A 21,119-nucleotide genomic window follows, 5' to 3' on the forward strand; every position below is an offset into this window, starting at 1 on the left:
AACCTCACACTCCCCCACATTATACTCCATCTACCACCTTGTTGCTCACTCACTAAACCTGCCTCTATCTCCTTGCAGCCTATGTGTCCTCCTTACTCTCCCACCTAACAGTGTACTGTCAGTAAATTTAGATACATTACTCTCTCTTGCCATCTAAGCCCATTAATATAGATTGTAAATAGCTGAGGCCCAGCACTGATTCGTGCGGCACTTCATTATTCACCGCCAGCCAACCTGAAAATGTCCTAATGATGCCCACTCTCTGTTTCCTGTCCATTAACCAACCCTCTATCCATGTTAAAATATCTCTTTTAAACCTGCTCTTGACCTCAGGTCTGAGGAGAACAATCCCAGCTTCTCCATTCTCTCCACAGAAACTGAAGTCCCTCATCCCTGGGAACATTCTGGTAAATCACCTCCACACCCAGGACTGGGCGACAGGAGATAGTGCCTGGAATGTGAGAGGGGTTCTGGGATGAGAGGTGACATCTGGGGAGGGAGTGAGTCGCTTCTCAACACCTGTACTGACACTTTGATTCCTGTTGCCAGTGATCTGGAAGAAGCTGATTGAGAAAAATGGCGGCATAATCACCAGCGCCCTGGATCTAACCTCCTTGGCCAAGGTTTCCGATGGGTACACACCAGGTCATCTGGTCCAAGTGGTGAAATCAGTCCTCACTGAGCATCGAATCCATCAGCAGACAAAGAGTCCCCTCACTGCAAACAACTTCCTCAGAGTACTCAGCAAGACCGAACCCATCTACCAGCAAGAGGAAACTGCATTTGCGGTATGGAGACAGGAGGGGAGAGACAGAAAGAGAGTGAGATAGAGATAGAGAGAGAAACAGAGACAGAGAGAGAGAGTGAAACCGAGAGATAGACAGAGAAACAGAGTGTAAAACAGAGATAGACAAAGAAAGAGAGAGAGAGAGTGAAACAGAGATAGACAGAGAAACAGAGAGTGAAACAGAGAGATGGACAGAGAAATAGGGAGAGTGAAACACAGAGATAGGCAGAGAAACAGGGAGAGAGTGAAACAGATGGAGAGAAACAGAGAGAGTGAAACCGAGATACACAGAGAAACAGAGTGTAAAACAGAGATAGACAAAGAAAGAGAGAGAGAGAGTGAAACAGAGATAGACAGAGAAACAGAGAGTGAAACAGAGAGATGGACAGAGAAATAGGGAGAGTGAAACACAGAGATAGGCAGAGAAACAGGGAGAGAGTGAAACAGATAGAGAGAAACAGAGAGTGAAACAGAGATGCACAGAGAAAAAGAGTGTAAAACAGAGATAGACAATGAAAGAGAGAGAGAGAGTGAAACAGAAATAGACAGAGAAACAGAGAGTGAAACAGAGAGTGAAACAGAGAGATGGACAGAGAAATAGGGAGAGTGAAACACAGAGATAGGCAGAGAAACAGAGAGAGTGAAACAGATAGAGAGAAACAGAGAGAGTGAAGCAGAGATACACAGAGAAACAGAGTGTAAAACGGAGATAGACAAAGAGAGAGAGAGTGAAACAGAGATAGACAAAGAAACAGAGAGTGAAACAGAGAGATGGACAGAGAAACAGAGAGAGTGAAACAGAGAGATAGACAGAGAAACAGGGAGAGAGAAAGTGAAACAGAGAGATAAACAGAGAAACAGAGAGAGTGAAACAGAGATAGTCAGAGAAACAGAGAGACAGTGAAACAGAGAGACAGAAAAACAGTGAAACAGAGATATAGACAAAGAAACAGAGAGAGTTAAACAGAGAGATAGAAAAACAGAGAGTAGAAGAGCAGGGAGGTTATGCTGAATTTATATAAGACACTGCTTAGACCTCAGATGGAATATTGTGTACAGTTCTGGGCACCACACTATAGGAAGACTGCAGGGTTACGAGGGAAAGGTAGGAGAACTAAACTGACCATGGCTGATCACATCGAGTTCCCCATGCTATCCTCATATCCTGTCAAGTCATTAGTCTCCAGAAATCTATTGATGTCTGTTCTGAACATTTTTTTTTATTCATTCATGGGATGTGGGTGTCACTGGCTGGACCAGCATTTATTGCCCATCCCTAATTGCCCTTGAGAAGGTGATGGTGAGCTGCCTTCTTGAGCCGCTGCAGTCCATGTGGTGTAGGTACACCCACAGTGCTGTTAGGGCGGGAGTTCCAGGATTTTGACCCAGTGACAGTGAAGGAACAGTGATATATTTCCAAGTCAGGATGGTGAGTGACTTGGAGGGGAACTTCCAGGTGGTGGTGTTCCCATCTATCTGCTGCCCTTGTCCTTCTAGATGGTAGTGGTCATGGGTTTGGAAGGTGCTGTCTAAGGAGCCTTGGTGAGTTCCTGCAGTGCATCTTGTAGATGGTACACACTGCTGCTACTGTGTGTCGGTGGTGAAGGGAGTGAATGTTTGTGGATGGGGTGCCAATCAAGCAGACCGCTTTGTCCTGGATGGTGTTGAGCTTCTTGAGTGTTGTGGGAGCTGAACTTATCCAGGCAAGTGGGGAGTATTCCATCACACTCCTGACTTGTGCCTTGTAGATGGTGGACAGGCTTTGGGGAGTCAGGAGGTGAGTTACTCGTCACATTATTCCTAGCCTCTGACCTGCTCTTGTAGCCACAGAATTTATATGGCTAGTCCAGTTCAGTTTCTGGTCAATGGTAACCCCCAGGATGTTGAAAGTGGGGGACTCAGTGATGGTAATGCCATTGAAATTCAAGGGGCAATGGTCAGATTCTCTCTTGTTGGAGATGGTCATTGCCTGACACTTGTGTAGCATGAATTTTACTTGCCACTTGTCAGCCCAAGCCTGGATATTGTCCAGGTCTTGCTGCATTTGGACATGGGCTTCTTCAGTATCTGAGTAGTCGTGAATGGTGCTGAACATTGTGCAATCATCAGCGAACATCCCCACTTCTGACCATATGTTGGAAGGAAGGTCATTGATGAAGTAGCTGAAGATGGTTGGGCCGAGGACACTACCCTGAGGAACTCCTGCAGTGATGTCCTGGAGCTGAGATGACTGACCCCCAACAACCACAACCATCTTCCTTTGTGCTAGGTATGACTCCAACCAGCGGAGAGTTTTCCCCCTGATTCCCAGTGACCCCAGTTTTGCTGGGGCTCCTTGATGCCACACTCAGTCAAATGCTGCCTTGATGTCAAGGCCAGTCACTCTCACCTCACTTCTTGATACTGTAACTGTCCCTTTTATTCCATGGGCTTCATCTTTGCTGATGAGTCTATTGTGTGGCACTGTATTGAATACCATTTGGAAGTCCAAGTATATTACATCAACAGCATTACCCTCATCAACCGTCCGTTACCTCTACAAAAAAGGCAAATCCGTGCTGAGTTCCCTCAATTAATCAACATTTGTCAAAATTACTGTTAATTTTGTCCCAACTTTGTTGTTGACGTGCCATGTGGAGTGGCCTAGGTGACCATGGTATTGTAAACTTTCCAGTCATAGCTGGAGTGGACCAGCTCATTGTTGGAGTTCTGGTTAAGCTGGTCTTTAATGTTATGAAGCTATTTTCTTCACTGTCGCCCACTTGCTCTTTTTCCATTAATCCTCCCCATGGTGTTTAAACATTCCAACCCTTCCAAACGGACTTGCCCAAAGAACCCCATTTGTCTTCTTTTGATAATAGTTAAGAGTTCTCTCCTTCTTCTGCTCTCCTTCATTAGCGATTTCCTGTCCCCAGCTTCTCCTCGGGCTCCTGCTTAAGGGCCACATTTCAAAGCTGTGACTTTCTGCTCTTCCTCTTTCCCAGTCTCCCAAGCTTCACATCCAGAATTCATCACTGAGAGGACATTTCAGTCCACCGATTCTCGTTCCACGGATTCTCATTATAAGACTCGAGCTGATGCTTCTTAGAACGTTGCTTAATTTTGCTTTGTCCAATCCTTTTTAAGATTTCAGTACTGAACCACAGAAACACAGAAGTGTTACAGCACAGATGGAGGCCATTCAGCCCATTGTGTCTGCACCTGCTCTCCGAATGAGCAATTCACTGAGCACCTTCCCCCACCTTCTCCCCGTAACACTGCACATTCTTCCCTGTCAGATAATAGTCTCACTCCCTACTGAATGCCTCGATTGAACCTGCCTCCACTGCACTCTCAGGCAGTGCATTCCAGACACTAACTACTCGCTGGGTGAAAAAGTTTCTCCTCACATCACTATTGCATCTTTTACCAATTAATTTAAATCTGTGCCCTCTCATTCTCGATCCTTCCACCAATGGATCAGTTTCTCCCTATCTACTCTGTCCAGACCCCTCACAGTTTTGAATCCCTCTATCAAATCTCCTCTCAGCCTTCTCTTCTCTAAGAAAATAGCCCTAACTTCTCCAATTTATCTTCATAACCGCAGTTTCTTTTGACATTGGGTGTTTCTATGCTTCCTGGTCAGTTGAACTGGTTGACCTGTTTACTAGGATGTTCCTTTTCCTTCATCGTTACCATAGTAGAATTTTTTATTGCTAGAGGGTTAGCCCAAATCTACCACTTTCCTTCATGGCTCGATTGGTTAATTTGTTGTTACAGAGGATGTTGTTGATGCCTCTCCCTCTTATCTTTGTACCATCTACCCCTTCGACTCCTCGAAGAATGCATTCACTGCATCGGGAGAAACAATCCAGTGAGAGAAGGCAGCCTTGGCTAACCCCTCTTTAAATCATGTCCCAATCACCGAGTTCATTCTCAGATCTGATCATCACCACCTGATTCCAGGAGATATTCCTCATGAATCAAAGATCTTTCCCATTGATGTGAATGTATTCCAGGTTTTTCATAGATGATTCTATTGGACTTTCCCAAATGCTTTCATACAATCATTAAAACATAGAAAAGGTCGTTTTGCATTTCAATGGCTTTTCCACAAAGGTTTTGAAAAGGTGGATTGCATTTTGTGTTCCTTTATCTACAAATGCACCCGGAGCGATGGAAATCTCTGCTTTGATTTATGAGGATTCTCAGGATGATCATTATACCTGACTGTTTGATGTATCTCACATCCTACTCAGAGAATCACAGAATCACACAGTGCAGAAGAGGCCCTTCGGCCCATCGAGTTTGCACCGATACGTGAGAAACACCTGACCTACCTACCTAATCCCATTTACCAGCACTTGGCCCATAGCCTTGAATGTTATGATGTGCCAAGTGCTCATCCAGGTACTTTTTAAAGGATGTGAGGCAACCCGCCTCCAACACCCTCCCAGGCAGCGCATTCCAGACCGTCCTCACCCTCTGGGGAAAAAAGTTTTTCCTCACATCCCCCCTAAACCCCCTGCCCCTCACCTTGAACTTATGTCCCCTTGTGACTGACCCTTCAACTAAGGGGAACAGCTGCTCCCTATCCACCCTGTCCATGCCCCTCATAATCTTGTACACCTCGATCAGGTCACCCCTCAGTCTTCTCTACTCCAACGAAAACAACCCAAGTCTATCCAACCTCTCTTCATAACTTAAATGTTTCATCCCAGGCAACATCCTGGTGAATCTCCTCTGCACCCCCTCCAGTGCAATCACATCCTTCTTATAATGTGATAACCAGAACTGTACACAGTATCTCAGGTGCATTTGCCTTCTTTATAAGTCTCCCATGTGGGACCTTGTCAAAGGCTTTGCTGAAATTCATATAAACTACATCAACTGCACTACCCTCATCTACACATCTGGTCACCTCCTCAAAAAATTCAATCAAATTTGTTAGGCCTGACCTCCCTCTGACAAAGCCATGCTGACTATCCCTGATCAAACCTTGCCTCTCCAAGTGGAGATAGATACTCTCCTTCAGAACTTTCTCCAATAGTTTCCCTACCACTGACGTGAGACTCACTGGCCTGTAGTTCCCTGGCTTATCTCTACAACCCTTCTTAAATAGCGGAACCACATTAGCTGTTCTCCAGTCCTCTGGAACCTCCCCCGTGGCCAGAGAGGAATTAAAAATTTGGGTCAGAGCCCCTGCGATCTCCTCCCTTGCCTCCCTCAGCAGTCTGGGAAACAAATCATCCAGACCTGGAGATTTGTCCACTTTTAAGCCTGCCAACACCTCCAATACCTTGTCAATCCCTATATCAATTTGTTTAAGAACCTCACAGTCTCTCTCCCTGAGTTCGATACCTTCATCCTCATTCTCTTGGGTGAAGATCAATGTGAAGTATTAATTCAACACTCTAGCGATGTCCTCTGGCTCCACCCATAGATTGCCCCCTTGGTCCCTTATGGGCCCTACTCTTTCCCTGGTTCTCCTCTTCCCATTGATATACTTATAGAATATCTTGGGATTTTCCCTACTTTTACCAGCCAGAGCTTTCCCATATCCCCTCTTTGCTCTCCTAATTGCTTTTTTAAGCTCCACCCTGCACTGTCTGTATTCCACTAAAGCCTCTGCTGATTTGCTTCCCTTGTACCTGCTAAAAGTCACTCTTTTCCTTCTCATCGTATCCTGAATATCTCTGGTCATCCATGGTTCTCTGAGCTTGTTACTCCTTCCTATCACCCTAGAGGGAACATTTTGAGCCTGTACCCTCCCCATTTCCTTTTTGAACACCCCCCCACTGTTCCTCTGTAGATTTCCCCACAAGTAACTGTTCGCAGTCTACCTTGGCCAGATCCTGCCTTATTTTACTAAAGTCCACTCTCCCCTAATCCAAGACAATTTGTTGCAACTTGTTGATTTCTTTGTCCATAACAAACTTAAACTGTACCATGTTGTGGTCGCTATCACTAAAATGCTCCCCCACCACAACCTCAGCCACCTGTCCGGCTTCATTCCCCAGAATTAGGTCAGCAATGCACCGTCCCTTGTTGGACCCTCTACATATTGACCTAAAAAGTTCTCCTGTACACATTTCAAGAAATCCACTCCATCCAAGCCCTTAACACTATGTCTATCCCAATTAATGTTGGGAAAGTTGAAATCACCTAATATAATTACCCTATTGTTATTGTTTTTACTGCACCAGGTTTCTTTGGCAGAGCAATGAAAACAGGCTTAGATCCTCAGAGGTGATAATACCAGTGCTGTAGATCCTCAGGGATGATAATACCAGTGCTGTAGATCCTCAGGGGTGATAATACCAGTGCTGTAGATCCTCAGGGATGATAATGCCAGTGCTGTAGATACTCAGGGATGATAATACCAGTGCTGTAGATCCTCAGGGGTTATAATGCCAGTGTTGTAGATCCTCAGAGGTGATAATGCCAGTGCTGTAGATCCTCAGGGATGATAATACCAGTGCTGTAGATCCTCAGGGGTTATAATGCCAGTGCTGTAGATCCTCAGAGGTGATAATGCCAGTGCTGTAGATCCTCAGGGATGATAATACCAGTGCTGTAGATCCTCAGGGGTTATAATGCCAGTGCTGTAGATCCTCAGAGGTGATAATAGCAGTGCTGTAGATCCTTGGGGTAATAATGCCAGTGTTGTAGATCCTCAGGGGTGATAATGCCAGTGCTGTAGATCCTTGGGGTAATAATGCCAGTGTTGTAGATCCTCAGGGGTGATAATGCCAGTGTTGTAGATCCTCAGGGGTGATAATGCCAGTGTTGTAGATCCTCAGGGGTGATAATGCCAGTGTTGTAGATCCTCAGGGGTGATAATACCAGTGCTGTAGATCCTCAGAGGTGATAATGCCAGTGTTGTAGATCCTCAGGGATGATAATGCCAGTGTTGTAGATCCTCAGGGGTGATAATACCAGTGTTGTAGATCCTCAGGGGTGATAATGCCAGTGCTGTAGATCCTCAGGGGTCATAATGCCAGTGCTGTAGATCCTCAGGGGTGATAATGCCAGTGCTGTAGATCCTCAGGGGTGATAATGCCAGTGCTGTAGATCATTGGGGTAATAATACCAGTGTTGTAGATCCTCAGGGGTGATAATGCCAGTGCTGTAGATCCTCAGGGGTGATAATGCCAGTGCTGTAGATCCTTGGGGTAATAATGCCAGTGTTGTAGATCCTTGGGGTAATAATGCCAGTGTTGTAGATCCTCAGGGGTGATAATGCCAGTGCTGTAGATCCTTGGGGTAATAATGCCAGTGTTGTAGATCCTCAGAGGTGATAATGCCAGTGCTGTAGATCCTCAGGGGAGATAATGCCAGTGCTGTAGATCCTCAGGGGTGATAATGCCAGTGCTGTAGATCCTCAGGGGTGATAATGCCAGTGTTGTAGATCTTCAGAGGTGATAATGCCAGTGTTATAGATCCTCAGGGGTGATAATGCCAGTGTTGTAGATCTTCAGAGATGATAATGCCAGTGTTATAGATCTTCAGAGGTGATAATGCCAGTGCTGTAGATCCTCAGAGGTGATAATGCCAGTGCTGTAGATCCTTGGGGTAATAATGCCAGTGTTGTAGATCCTCAGGGGTGATAATGCCAGTGTTATAGATCCTCAGGGATGATTATGCCAGTGCTGTAGATCCTCAGGGATGATTATGCCAGTGTTGTAGATCTTCAGAGGTGATAATGCCAGTGCTGTAGATCCTCAGAGGTGATAATGCCAGTGCTGTAGATCCTCAGAGGTGATAATGCTAGTGTTGTAGATCCTCAGGGGTGATAATGCCAGTGTTATAGATCCTCAGGGGTGATAATGCCAGTGTTGTAGATCTTCAGAGGTGATAATGCCAGTGTTATAGATCCTCAGGGGTGATAATGCCAGTGTTGTAGATCTTCAGAGGTGATAATGCCAGTGTTATAGATCTTCAGAGGTGATAATGCCAGTGCTGTAGATCCTCAGAGGTGATAATGCCAGTGCTGTAGATCCTTGGGGTAATAATGCCAGTGTTGTAGATCCTCAGGGGTGATAATGCCAGTGCTGTAGATCCTCAGAGGTGATAATGCCAGTGCTGTAGATCCTCAGAGGTGATAATGCCAGTGCTGTAGATCCTTGGGGTAATAATGCCAGTGCTGTAGATCTTGTTGGTGATAATAGTCAGTTTTCCAGTTCCTAGCTCTCCTGCGTCTTCAATAACCTCTTCTGTTATTTCATCCATAAAGCCATAGAGGTCTACAGCACAGAAAAAAGCCCTTCGGTCCATCGAGTCTGCGCCGGTCAAACAAGTACCAAACTATTTTAATCCCATTTTCCAGCACTAAGCCCATAACCTTGTATGTCATGGCATCGCAAGTGCACATCCAAATACTTCTTAAATGTTATGAGGGTTTCTGCCTCTACCATCCTTTCAGGCAGTGAGCTCCTGATTCCCACCACCCTCTGGGTGAAAACATTCTTCCTCACATCCCCTCTAAACCTCCTGCCCCTTACCTTAAATCTATGTCCCCTGGTTATTGATCCCTCCACCAAGGGGAAAAGTTCCAGTTCATCCATTCATCTTCTTCAGCATAAATCCCAGATAACCAGAGAAAAGTTACGGTGCAGAAAGAGGCCATTCATCCCATCGTGTCTGTGCTGGCCAAAAAGAAACTAGTTGCTCATTTTAATCCCACTTTCCAGCCCCTGGTCCTATGCCTTGCAGGTTCCAGCGCTTCAGGAGCAGATCCAAGTAACTTCTACTTTTTCTTGTAAAGTTTCTGGGCCCGTGTCTTCGTTTCTAATTGGACGAGGTCCTCTGCCATTGTTGTACAATTCTTGTGATAAACTCACACCATCTTTTCCAGATTTTATCCTTTTCCACTGAAATCAATCCATCTTTTCCTTTCAAACATTTACAAACTGTCGTCTTGCCTGAAATTCCACGAACATCTTAGTGAATCTCCAAGGGATGTGAGGTTTTCATTGTCTAAATTGAAATAAGTTTGTCCATTCACCTTTCATTCTCTTCTTTTTCCTTTTTAATTTCTCGTTCAGTTTGTGATATTTACGATTTGGACCCTTTCATTCCTCGCCTTCCTCCTATCAAGTCCATGATTTCTCCTCTCGTCCATTCTTGCTTCAAACACTTTGCTTATGCCAGAACCTGAATTTTTTGCACATTCTGTAAAGAACACTTTGAACTTGTTTAACTCTTTGACATCATTGATTTTGCCGCCTGTAGACGATGTCCTTACCCCTGCTGGAAATGCTCCTTTACTGACAGAGTCTTCCAACCATTCAAGACCCTCAAGATCCTTTCGTTTTAGTTCATTAGGAATTTTCAGCTGGATTTTCATCGTAGCAACCACATGATCACTGTCAGAATCTGTTGCAGGAGAGGTTTTTGACTGTTTGGTGGAGTTTCTGAAACATCTGTGGCAGATGAAGTTCAACACAGAGAAATGTGAAGTGATTCATTGAGGTAGGAAGAGCATGGAGAGGCAATCTTTTATTTATTTAACCATGGGACGTGGGTGTCACTGGCAAGACCAGCATTTATTACCCATCCCTAATTGCCCTTGAACTGAGTGGCTTGCGAGGCCAGTTAAAAGTCAACCACATTGCTGTGGGTCTGGAGTCACATGTAGACCAGACCAGGCAAGGACAGCAGATTTCCTTCCCTAAAGGACATTAGTGACCCAGATGGGTTTTTACCACAATTGATGACAGTTTCTTGTTCACCATCACTGAGATTAGCTTTATATTCCCGATTTATTAACTGGATTCAAATTCCACCAGAGCATGAGCCTGGGTCTCTGGATCACTAGTCCAGTGTCATTACCAAAATGCCACCATCTCCCACTGTAAAATAAAGGCTACAATTCTAAAGGGGGCACAGGAGCAGTGGGACCTGTGTATATTTGTGCAGAAGTCATTGTAGGGGGCAGGACTGGATAAGCACGGTTAATAAAGCATTCAGTATCCTGGGCTTTAAGGACTGCAGCGGCTCAAGAAGGCAGCTCACCACCACCTTCTGAAGGGCAATTAGGGATGGGCAATAAATGCTGACCCAGCCAGCGAAGCCCACATCCATTGAGTGAATAAAAACATTAATAGGGGCATTGAGTACAAGGGCAAGGAAGTTAAGTTGAACTTATATAAGTCACTAGTTCGGCCTCAGCTGGAGTACTGTGTCCAGTTCTGGGCACCACACTTTAGGGAGGATGAGAAGATAAGGGAGAAAGTGTGGAAAAGATTCACAGGAATGGTTCCAGGGATGAGGAACTTCTGTAATGAAGATAGATTGCAGAAGTTAGGACTGTTTTCTTTGGAGAAGAGAACTCAGAGGAGATTTGATAGAGATATTCAAAATCATGAGTGGTGTGGACAGAATCGAAAGGGAGAAGCTGTTCCCGCTCGTAAAAAGATCGAGAAGGAGAGGGCACAGATTTAAAGTAATCAGCGAAAAAAGCAATAGTGAAATGAGGACAATTTTTTTCACACGGAGAATGGTTAGTGTTGGGAATGCACTGCCTGAACGTCTGGTGGAGACAGGGACAATTGAAGCATTCAGAGGGAAATTAGACTGTTATCTGAAGAGGAAGAATGTGCAGGGTTATGGGGAGAATGGAACTAGGTGAATTGCTTATTCGGAGAAGCAATACAGGCAGCACAGGCCATCCCTGGGCCTAGCGTCGAAGGCTCCTCTGTTGAAGGGAAGGAGGCCCCGCCCCCTCTGTTTACGGCAGGAGTTGCCATAAGACAGGGAAGTTAAAGGCCCATCGAAGCTTAAAGATCCTTGACAGGCCAGGGAGAAGGTAAGTGTAAAAGGTAAGTGGGTAGGAATTGGGGGGTAGGTGGGGTCAGGTGCATGGGGGGTTCCGACCTTGGACCTCGGGGGACGGTGGAGGGGTTGGGAATGAATGTCGGGCCTGGTGGACAGGGGCTGGGTGAAGAGTCCCTGTGGAGGTGTGGGAATCCTGTGGGGTGGGGAGTTCCTGTTGGGAGGTGTATTCCCTTGGGGGTAGGGGGTGTCCCATTGGGGAGGGGATAGTTGGGGGTGTGGGGGGAGTCCTGTGGGGTGGGGTAGTCGTGAGGGTTGGGGGAGGAGACATCTGGGGGAAGGTCCGGGGGTGGGGGAGTCCCGTGGTGGGAGGGGGATATTTGGGGTGTGAGTGGAGTCCCCTGCTGGGGTGGTAGTGGTTAGGGGGGTTTGGGGCAGTCCTGTGAGGGGGTGGGGTAGTTGTTCCATTCTCTGTGACCATGTGGGCTAACAATAGCTTGGACACGAGAACTTGCTACCTTTGCACTTGAAACCCCCCCATGACAATGATGATAAGGAGATGGTGCAGGAGGGAGGGCTTCATGTTTCTGGACAATTGGGCTCAGTTCCAGGGAAGGTGGGACCTGATCTGACAGGACAGTTTGCACCTGAACTGGAGGGGGACTAACATCCTTGCGGGTAGGTTTGCTAGTGCTGCTCTGGGGGAGTTTAAACTAGATTTGCAGGGGGAGGGGAACAAGAGTGTTAGAGCAGATAGTGAGGTGGAGGAGGATAAAGGTCAAGCGAGGAATGCATTTATAGACAGAAATCCAGGGTTTGTATGTGATAGAAATGTTCTCAGGTGCATCTATTTCAATGCAAAGAGTATTGTCGGAAAGGCAGATGAGCTTAGGGCGTGGATTGACACGCGGGATTACGACATTATTGCTATTAGGGAGACTTGGTTGCAGGAGGGGCAGGACTGGCAGCTCAATGTTCCGGGGTTCCGTTGTTTCAGATGTGATAGAGGGGGAGGGATGAAAGGGGGAGGAGTGGCATTACTAGTCAGGGAAAATATCACAGCTGTGCATAAGCAGGACAGCCCAGAGGGCTCGTCTACAGAGGCCATATGGGTGGAGCTGAGAAAAGGGAAAGGTGTGACCACACTTATAGGGTTGTATTATACACCGCCCAATAGTCAGAGAGAATTGGAGGAGCAAATCTGTAGAGAGATAGCAGACCGATGTAAGAAACTGAAAGTTGTGATAGTAGGAGATTTTAACTTTCCACATATTGACTGGGACTCCCATACTGTAAAAGGGCTGGATGGCTTGGAGTTTGTCAAATGTGTTCAGGAAAGTTTTCTAAATCAATATATAGAGGTACCAATGAGAGAGGATGCAATACTTGATCTCCTATTAGGGAACCAGACAGGTCAGGTGACAGAAGTATGTGTAGGCAAACATTTTCGGTCCAGTGACCACAATGTCATTGGTTTTAAGTTAATTATGGATAAGGATAGGTCTGGTCCTTGAGTTGAGATTCTAAATTGGAGAAAGGTCAATTTTGTGGAAATGAGAAAGGATCTAGGAAGAGTGGATTGGGATAAGTTGTTTTCTGGCAAGGATGTGTTAGTTAAGTGGAAGGCATTCAAAGGTGAAATTTTGCGAATGCAGAGTTCGCATGTTCCTGTCAGGATTAAAGGCAAAGTCAACAGGCATAGGGAACCTTGGTTTTCAAGGGATACTGGCGATCTGGTTAAGAAGAAGAGAGAGGTGTATAGCAGGTATAGGCAACAAGGAGCAATGAGGTACTTGTGGAGTACAGAAAATGTAAGAAAATACTAAAGAAGGAAATCAGGAAGGCAAAAAGAAGACATAAGGTTACTTTGGCAGATAATGTGGAGGTAAACCCGAAGGATTTCTACAAGTATATTAAGAGTAAAAGGATAGTAAGGGACACAATTGGTCCCCTTGAAGATCAGAGTGGTCGTCTATGTGTGGAGCCTCACGAGATGGGGGAGATCTTAAACAGTTTTTTTGCATCAGTATTTACTCAGGAAACTGGCATAGTGTATAAGGAAGGAAGGGAAACAAGCAGTAGTGTCATGGAACATATAGAGATTAAAGAGGAGGAGGTGCTTGCTGCCTTACAGCGAATAAAGGTAGATAAATCCCCTGGGCCTAACATGATATTCCCTCGGACCTTGAGGGAGACTAATGTAGAAATTGCAGGGGCCCTGGCAGAAATATTTAAAATGTCCTTAGCCACGGGTGAGGTGTCGGAGGATTGGAGGGTAGCTCATGTTGTTCCGTTGTTTAAAAAAGGCTTCACAAATAAACCAGGTAATTACAGGCCAGTGAGCCTGACGTCAGTAGTAGGTAAATTATTGGAAGATGTTCTGAGAGATCGGATATACAATTATTTGGACAGCCAAGGGCTGATTAAGGATAGTCAGCATGGCTTTGTGCCTTGTAGGTCGTGTTTAACGAACCTTGTAGAGTTTTTCGAGGATGTTACCAAGAAAGTAGATGAAGGAAAGGCTGTGGATGTTGTCTACATGGACTTTAGTAAGGCCTTTGACAAGGTCCCACATGGGAGGTTAGTTCAGAAGGTTCAGACACTTGGTATCCATGGAGAGGTTGTAAACTGGATTTGAAATTGGCTGTGTGGGAGAAGACAGAGAGTGGTAGTGGATGATTGCTTCTCAGACTGGAGGACTGTGACTAGTGGTGTGCCTCAGGGATCTGTGTTAGGACCATTGTTGTTTGTTTTCTATATCAATGATCTGGATAATAATGTGGTAAATTGGATCAGCAAGTTTGCTGATGACACTAAAATTGGAGGCGTTGTGGACAGCGAGGAAGGCTTTCAAAGCTTGCAGAGGGATCTGGACCAACTGGAAAAATGGGCCAGAAAATGGCAGATGGAATTTAATGTGGAAAAGTGAGAGGTGTTACATTTTGGAAGGACAAACCAAGGTAGGACATACACAGTAAATGGTAGGGCACTGAGGAACGTGGAGGAACAAAGGGATCTGGGAGTTCAGATACATAATTCCCTGAAAGTGGCATCACAGGTAGACAGGGTTGTAAAGAAAGCTTTTGGCATATTGGCCTTCATAAATCAAAGTGTTGAGTATAGGAGTTGGGATGTTATGGTGAGGTTGTATGAGACATTGGTGAGGCCAACTTTGGAGTATGGTGTGCAGTTCTGGTCACCTAACTACAGAAAGGATATCAGTAAGATTGAGAGAGTACAGAGAAGATTTACTAGGATGTCGCCGGGTCTTAAGGAGTTGAGTTACAGGGAAAGATTAAACGGGTTAGGACTTTATTCCTTGGGGCGTAGAAGAATGAGGGGAGATATGACAGAAGTTTACAAAATTATGAGGGGTATAGACAGACTAAATGCGGGTAGGATCTTTCCACTTAGGTTAGGAGAGATAAACACGAGAGGACATGGCTTTAGGGTGAAAGGGGAAAGGTTTAGGGGGAACATTAAGGGGAACTTCTTCACTCAGAGAGTGGTGAGAGTGTGGAACGAGCTACCATCTGACGTGGTAAATGCGGGCTCACTCTTAAGTTTTAAGAATGAATTGGATAGATACATGGATGGGAGAGGTCTGGAGGGTTATGGACTGGGTGCTGGTCAATGGGACTAGCAGAATAATATTTCGGCACAGACTAGAAGGGCCAAATGGCCTGTTTGCTGTGCTGCAGTGTTCTATGGGTCTATGGTTCTATAGCTTTGAATGGCCCCTGTTTTCTTGTTTCAGCCAAGGGTTCATAGAAAACTTTAAGGTGCTTACCTGACACACCTTAATCTGGGGAATTATACTTGTACAATGCTCAAGTTGTACCTGTTACTCTGACAAGGGGACTTCTCTTGGAAATAGCCCAATACCCTAAAAGGCACTTGCAATGTTTCTGATGATAGGCCACTGCGAATCCCTGTTCATGTTTCTCTCCATCCAAGTAGATAATGACACCATCCGTGTGTTACTACTTTCCAGCTCCAGTCCACCTTCCTTCACACAAACCACCAATACTGACTGACAATTTGCACATCTCTTGTACGATAGTTTCTGCTTTCCCTGCCTGAAATAATTTTCTAACGAGCCAAGTCACAGTTCTTTTGGTGTCAGTTGTTTGTTTGTTATGCTTGTTCTTAGGGCCTTTTGAGAGTTTGTACAGCAACGTGGTGATGGTGCAGGTCATACTGAGCCAGATGTTAGCACAGGGCTTGACTAGGGAGAAGGGAAGCATGAAGTGCTTTCCCATTGCCCTCCCCATGTGTGTTTAAAGTGGACCCTCTTCCCAGAGGAACCTTCACCTGGTGGCAGCCAATCCTTGTCCTGCAAGGTGGTAGCTCACCTGCCTTTACTGCCATAGAAACCATCCGATCCACCATTGGCCATCACTCATAATCCTGAGCATGGGACCCTTCCAGGTGTTTGCAGCTGGGCCAGTGGGACCACCAGAAAGTAGGGTCACCCACATCCTGAGGGTCTTCGCCTGCTACAAATTGTCCCAAATTATTCTTTCTAAAAGCTTTCACATCTCCAAAATTAAACTCACTGCTCTGTAGTTTAAAGGGAGAGGGTGGGGTAATGGTCATGTCACTGGACGAGTAATTCACAGACCCAGCCTAACAGCCTGGGGACAGGGTTCACATTTAAATTCAATTAATAAATCGGGAATATAAAGCTAATCTCAGTCATGGTGACCATGAACCTATCATCAATTGTTATAAAAACCCATCTGGGTCACTAATGTCCTTTAGGGAAGGAAATCTGCTGTCCTTACCTGGTCTGGCCTACTTGTGACTCCAGACCACAGCAATGTGGCTGCCTCTTAAATGCCCTCTGAAATGGCCTAGGAAGCCCCTCAGTTCAAGGGCAATTAGGGATGGGCAGCAAATGCTGGTTAACGAGATGAACAGGCTTAGGACACGGACACGGGCCCAACATTTCCTCGAACATCTAGCCCAGTGTCACTCTCTCTGTGTTTCACCATTTCTGCCTCTCCCCATCTCTCTCTCTCTCTCTCTCTCTCCCTCCCTTCCTCTGCCATTAATTCTCTGTCTCTGTTACTCCCTCAGAACTGGGCTGCTAAGACTCCACTAGCGAAGAAAGCTCTGAAAGCCAGGAAGGAAAAGGAAGCCTTGGAAAGAGCTGCACAGGAGGCAGCTAAGAAAGGAAAGCGGTAAAGGACCCTGGAATTGGGGTTGTCACTGTTTAGATGTGAGTGTGAAGGCTGAACTCGGAGACATCTCAGCCCTCCCTAAACACTGGAACTTGCTGTAACAATTGAACTGAAGATGTGGCAGATTCAGAAATAAAGAATTTGAAGAATATTCTGATTGAATTTTCTTGCCATCCCATCCCCACTCCAGCCCCAGACTCCAGTCCCTCAGACTGTCGGGGGAATTTAGAGGCCGTCAGCCACGTTTAGGGTTTAATATCACCTGGAAACAGTTTCTGCTGCAGATTGGTCTTTACAGTCTAAGCCGGCAGCCTGAGTTGGCGTGCCAGAGAGCATGAAGGGAGGTTTTCTCCCAGTCACCATCCCTCGGGCTTTGCCATTGGTAGTTTGTGCCCACACTCTACCCCATCACTCACTGCTATGTCCTCAGGAGGGTGGCTATTCCCGGTGGGTTTCTCACAACGCAATGTGTCGTGCTGTAAGCACTGGACACTTACTATTCACGGATATAAATGTTCAGAAAAGAACATGATGATTATACTCATCGATCTAGAGAAGGTCTGTGACCGGGTGTCTAAGGAGAAAGTCTGGACATTTGCTCAAATTTGTGGAGTCCCGGAGAAGTACAGACGGTTTTTACAGGATGTGTTGAAAGAGAACAAGGCAAGAGGAAGAAGCAGTGTACAGGAGAGAGGGAGAGTTTCAATCTCAAAATTGGATTACACCAAGGATCAGCACTGAGCCCATTCCTCTTCCTGGTTGCCATGGATGTTCAAACTGAGCAAGTGAGACAGGAAGTGCCATGGTCAATGAAGTTTACAGATGACCCTGAGCTGCCAGATGGGGATGATGAGAACATGATTGTGTATCTGGAGAACTGGGGAAGAGCACTGGAAAGCAGGGGGGTGAAGATCAGTCGGCCAAAGGGCCAATTTATCCACCTCAGTTAAGCCTAGGGAAGAGGATCAGTGTGAAGGTGTAAAGATTTTGGGTGAAGATTTGGAGATAGTGAGTAGTTTCAAGTACCTCGGGTCAGAAGCAGCAGGTGGAAGTATAGAAATTGAAATTAAGCAACAGGTTAGCTCTGTCTGAAGTTATTGGAAGAATCACCAAGCACTCGGAGAGGTTTGAGTTAGTTAAGGATAACCAGCACTGATTTGTAAATGGCAGATTGTGTCTGACTAATGGAATTGAGATTTTTGATGAAGTAACAGTGAAGGTTGATGAAGGGAATGCAGTGGATGTTAACTGTATGGTTAACAAAATTGAGCTTATGGAATAGAAGGGTCAGCCTTAGATAAAAATATTGTTTTCTGTCCTTAAACTATGAGCTGTGATAAATGGTTATTTTTCAGCCAGGGGGAAGGGGGATAGGGGTGTTCCCCAAGGGACACAATACCAAGCTTTTATTGCTGCACATAAATGACTTGGATCTAGGAATAGAGTAAAATTTCTTAATTTTCCAATGATACAAAACTTGGAGAAGCAGAAACCAGTGAGGATATAGCAGTGGGGACATTAACAGTGAGAGAGCGAGAGGAAACAGTGGGACCATTAACAGTGAGAGAGCGAGAGGAAACAGTGGGACCATTAACAGTGAGAGAGCGAGAGGAGCAGTGGGGACATTAACAGTGAGAAAGCCAGAGGAGCAGTGGGACCATTAACAGTGAGAGAGCGAGAGGAAACAGTGGGACCATTAACAGTGAGAGAGCGAGAGGAAACAGTGGGACCATTAACAGTGAGAGAGCGAGAGGAGCAGTGGGGAAATTAACAGTGAGAGAGCCAGAGAAGCAGTGGGACCATTAACAGTGAGAGAGCCAGAGAAGAAGTGGGGCCATTAACAGTGAGAGAGCGAGAGGAGACAGTGGGACCATTAACAGTGAGAGAGCGAGAGGAAACAGTGGGACCTTTAACAGTGAGAGAGCGAGAGGAAACAGTGGGACCATTAACAGTGAGAGAGTGAGAGGAAACAGTGGGGCCATTAACAGTGAGAGAGCGAGAGGAGCAGTGGGACCATTAACAGTGAGAGAGCGAGAGGAAACAGTGGGACCATTAACAGTGAGAGAGCGAGAGGAAACAGTGGGACCATTAACAGTGAGAGAGCGAGAGGAAACAGTGGGACCATTAACAGTGAGAGAGCGAGAGGAAACAGTGGGACCATTAACAGTGAGAGAGCGAGAGGAAACAGTGGGACCATTAACAGTGAGAGAGCGAGAGGAAACAGTGGGACAATTAACAGTGAGAGTGAGAGGAAACAGTGGGACCATAAACAGTGAGAGAGCGATAGGAAACAGTGGGACCATTAACAGTGAGAGAGCGAGAGGAAACAGTGGGACCATTAACAGTGAGAGAGCGAGAGGAGCAGTGGGACCATTAACAGTGAGAGAGCGAGAGGAAACAGTGGGACCATTAACAGTGAGAGAGCGAGAGGAAACAGTGGGACCATTAACAGTGAGAGATTGAGAGGAAACAGTGGGACCATTAACAGTGAGAGAGCGAGAGGAAACAGTGGGACCATTAACAGTGAGAGAGCGAAAGGAAACAGTGGGACCATTAACAGTGAGAGAGCGAGAGGAAACAGTGGGACCATTAACAGTGAGAGAGCGAGATTAAACAGTGGGACCATTAACAGTGAGAGAGCGAGAGGAAACAGTGGGAACATTAACAGTGAGAGAGCGAGAGGAAACAGTGGGACCATTAACAGTGAGAGAGCGAGAGGAAACAGTGGGACCATTAACAGTGAGAGAGCGAGAGGAAACAGTGGGACCATTAACAGTGAGAGAGCGAGAGGAAACAGTGGGATCATTAACAGTGAGAGAGCGAGAGGAAACAGTGGGACCATTAACAGTGAGAGAGCGAGAGGAAACAGTGGGACCATTAACAGTGAGAGAGCCAGAGGAAACAGTGGGACCATTAACAGTGAGAGAGCGAGAGGAAACAGTGGGACCATCAACAGTGAGAGAGCGAGAGAAAACAGTGGGACCATTAACAGTGAGAGAGCGAGAGGAAACAGTGGGACCATTAACAGTGAGAGAGCCAGAGGAAACAGTGGGACCATGAACAGTGAGAGAGCGAGAGGAAACAGTGGGACCATTAACAGTGAGAGAGCGAGAGAAAACAGTGGGACCATTAACAGTGAGAGAGCGAGAGGAAACAGTGGGACCATTAACAGTGAGAGAGCGAGAGGAAACAGTGGGACCATTAACAGTGAGAGAGCGAGAGGAAACAGTGGGACCATTAACAGTGAGAGAGCGAGAGGAAACAGTGGGACCATTAACAGTGAGAGAGCGAGAGGAAACAGTGGGACCATTAACAGTGAGAGAGCGAGAGGAAACAGTGGGACCATTAACAGTGAGAGAGCGAGAGGAAACAGTGGGACCATTAACAGTGAGAGAGCGAGAGGAAACAGTGGGACCATTAACAGTGAGAGAGGGAGACGAAACAGTGGGACCATTAACAGTGAGAGAGCGAGAGGAAACAGTGGGACCATTAACAGTGAGAGAGCCAGAGAAGCAGTGGGACCATTAAGAGTGAGAGAGCGAGAGGAAACAGTGGGACCATTAACAGTGAGAGAGCGAGAGGAAACAGTGGGACCATTAACAGTGAGAGAGCAAGAGGAAACAGTGGGACCATTAACAGTGAGAGAGCGAGAGGAAACATTGGGACCATTAACAGTGAGAGTGAGAGGAAACAGTGGGACCATTAACAGTGAGAGAGCGAGAGGAAACAGTGGGACCATTAACAGTGAGAGAGCGAGAGGAAACAGTGGGATCATTAACAGTGAGAGAGCCAGAGGAGCAGTGGGACCATTAACAGTGAGAGAGCGAGAGGAAACAGTGGGACCATTAACAGTGAGAGAGCGAGAGGAAAGAGTGGGACCATTAACAGTGAGAGAGTGAGAGCAAACAGTGGGACCATTAACAGCGAGAGAGCGAGAGGAAACAGTGGGACCATTAACAGTGAGAGAGCGAGAGGAAACAGTGGGACCATTAACAGTGAGAGAGCGAGAGGAAACAGTGGGACCATTAACAGTGAGAGAGCGAGAGGAAACAGGGGTCGATTAACAGTGAGAGAGCGAGAGGCAACAGTGGGACCATTAACAGTGAGAGAGTGAGAGGAAACAGTGGGGACATTAACAGTGAGAGAGCGAGAGGAAACAGCGGGACCATTAACAGTGAGAGTTCGAGAGGAAACAGTGGGACCATTAACAGTGAGAGAGCGAGAGGAAACAGTGGGACCATTAACAGTGAGAGAGTGAGAGGAAACAGTGGGACCATGAACAGTGAGAGAGCGAGAGGAAACAGTGGGACCATTAACAGTGAGAGAGCGAGAGAAAACAGTGGGACCATGAACAGTGAGAGATCGAGAGGAAACAGTGGGACCATTAACAG

At 46.2% G+C, this 21,119-nt stretch overlaps 1 protein-coding gene across 1 annotated transcript in view; it reads left to right on the top strand.

The window, feature by feature from the left end:
• The window catches only part of zgc:153738 (uncharacterized protein LOC558115 homolog), a 263,841-nt gene extending 247,031 nt beyond the window's left edge, over positions 1-16,810 (top strand). The window contains exons 12-13 of the mRNA XM_041189332.1: positions 550-788; positions 16,625-16,810. Of these exons, the coding sequence (XP_041045266.1) occupies positions 550-788; positions 16,625-16,732 (347 nt within the window). The 3' untranslated portion in view covers positions 16,733-16,810. The remainder of the gene's footprint in view (positions 1-549; positions 789-16,624) is intronic.
• The last annotated feature ends 4,309 nt before the right edge of the window (positions 16,811-21,119 follow it).

Source organism: Carcharodon carcharias, chromosome 6 (assembly GCF_017639515.1).
Source record: "Carcharodon carcharias isolate sCarCar2 chromosome 6, sCarCar2.pri, whole genome shotgun sequence".
NCBI lineage: Eukaryota > Metazoa > Chordata > Chondrichthyes > Lamniformes > Lamnidae > Carcharodon > Carcharodon carcharias.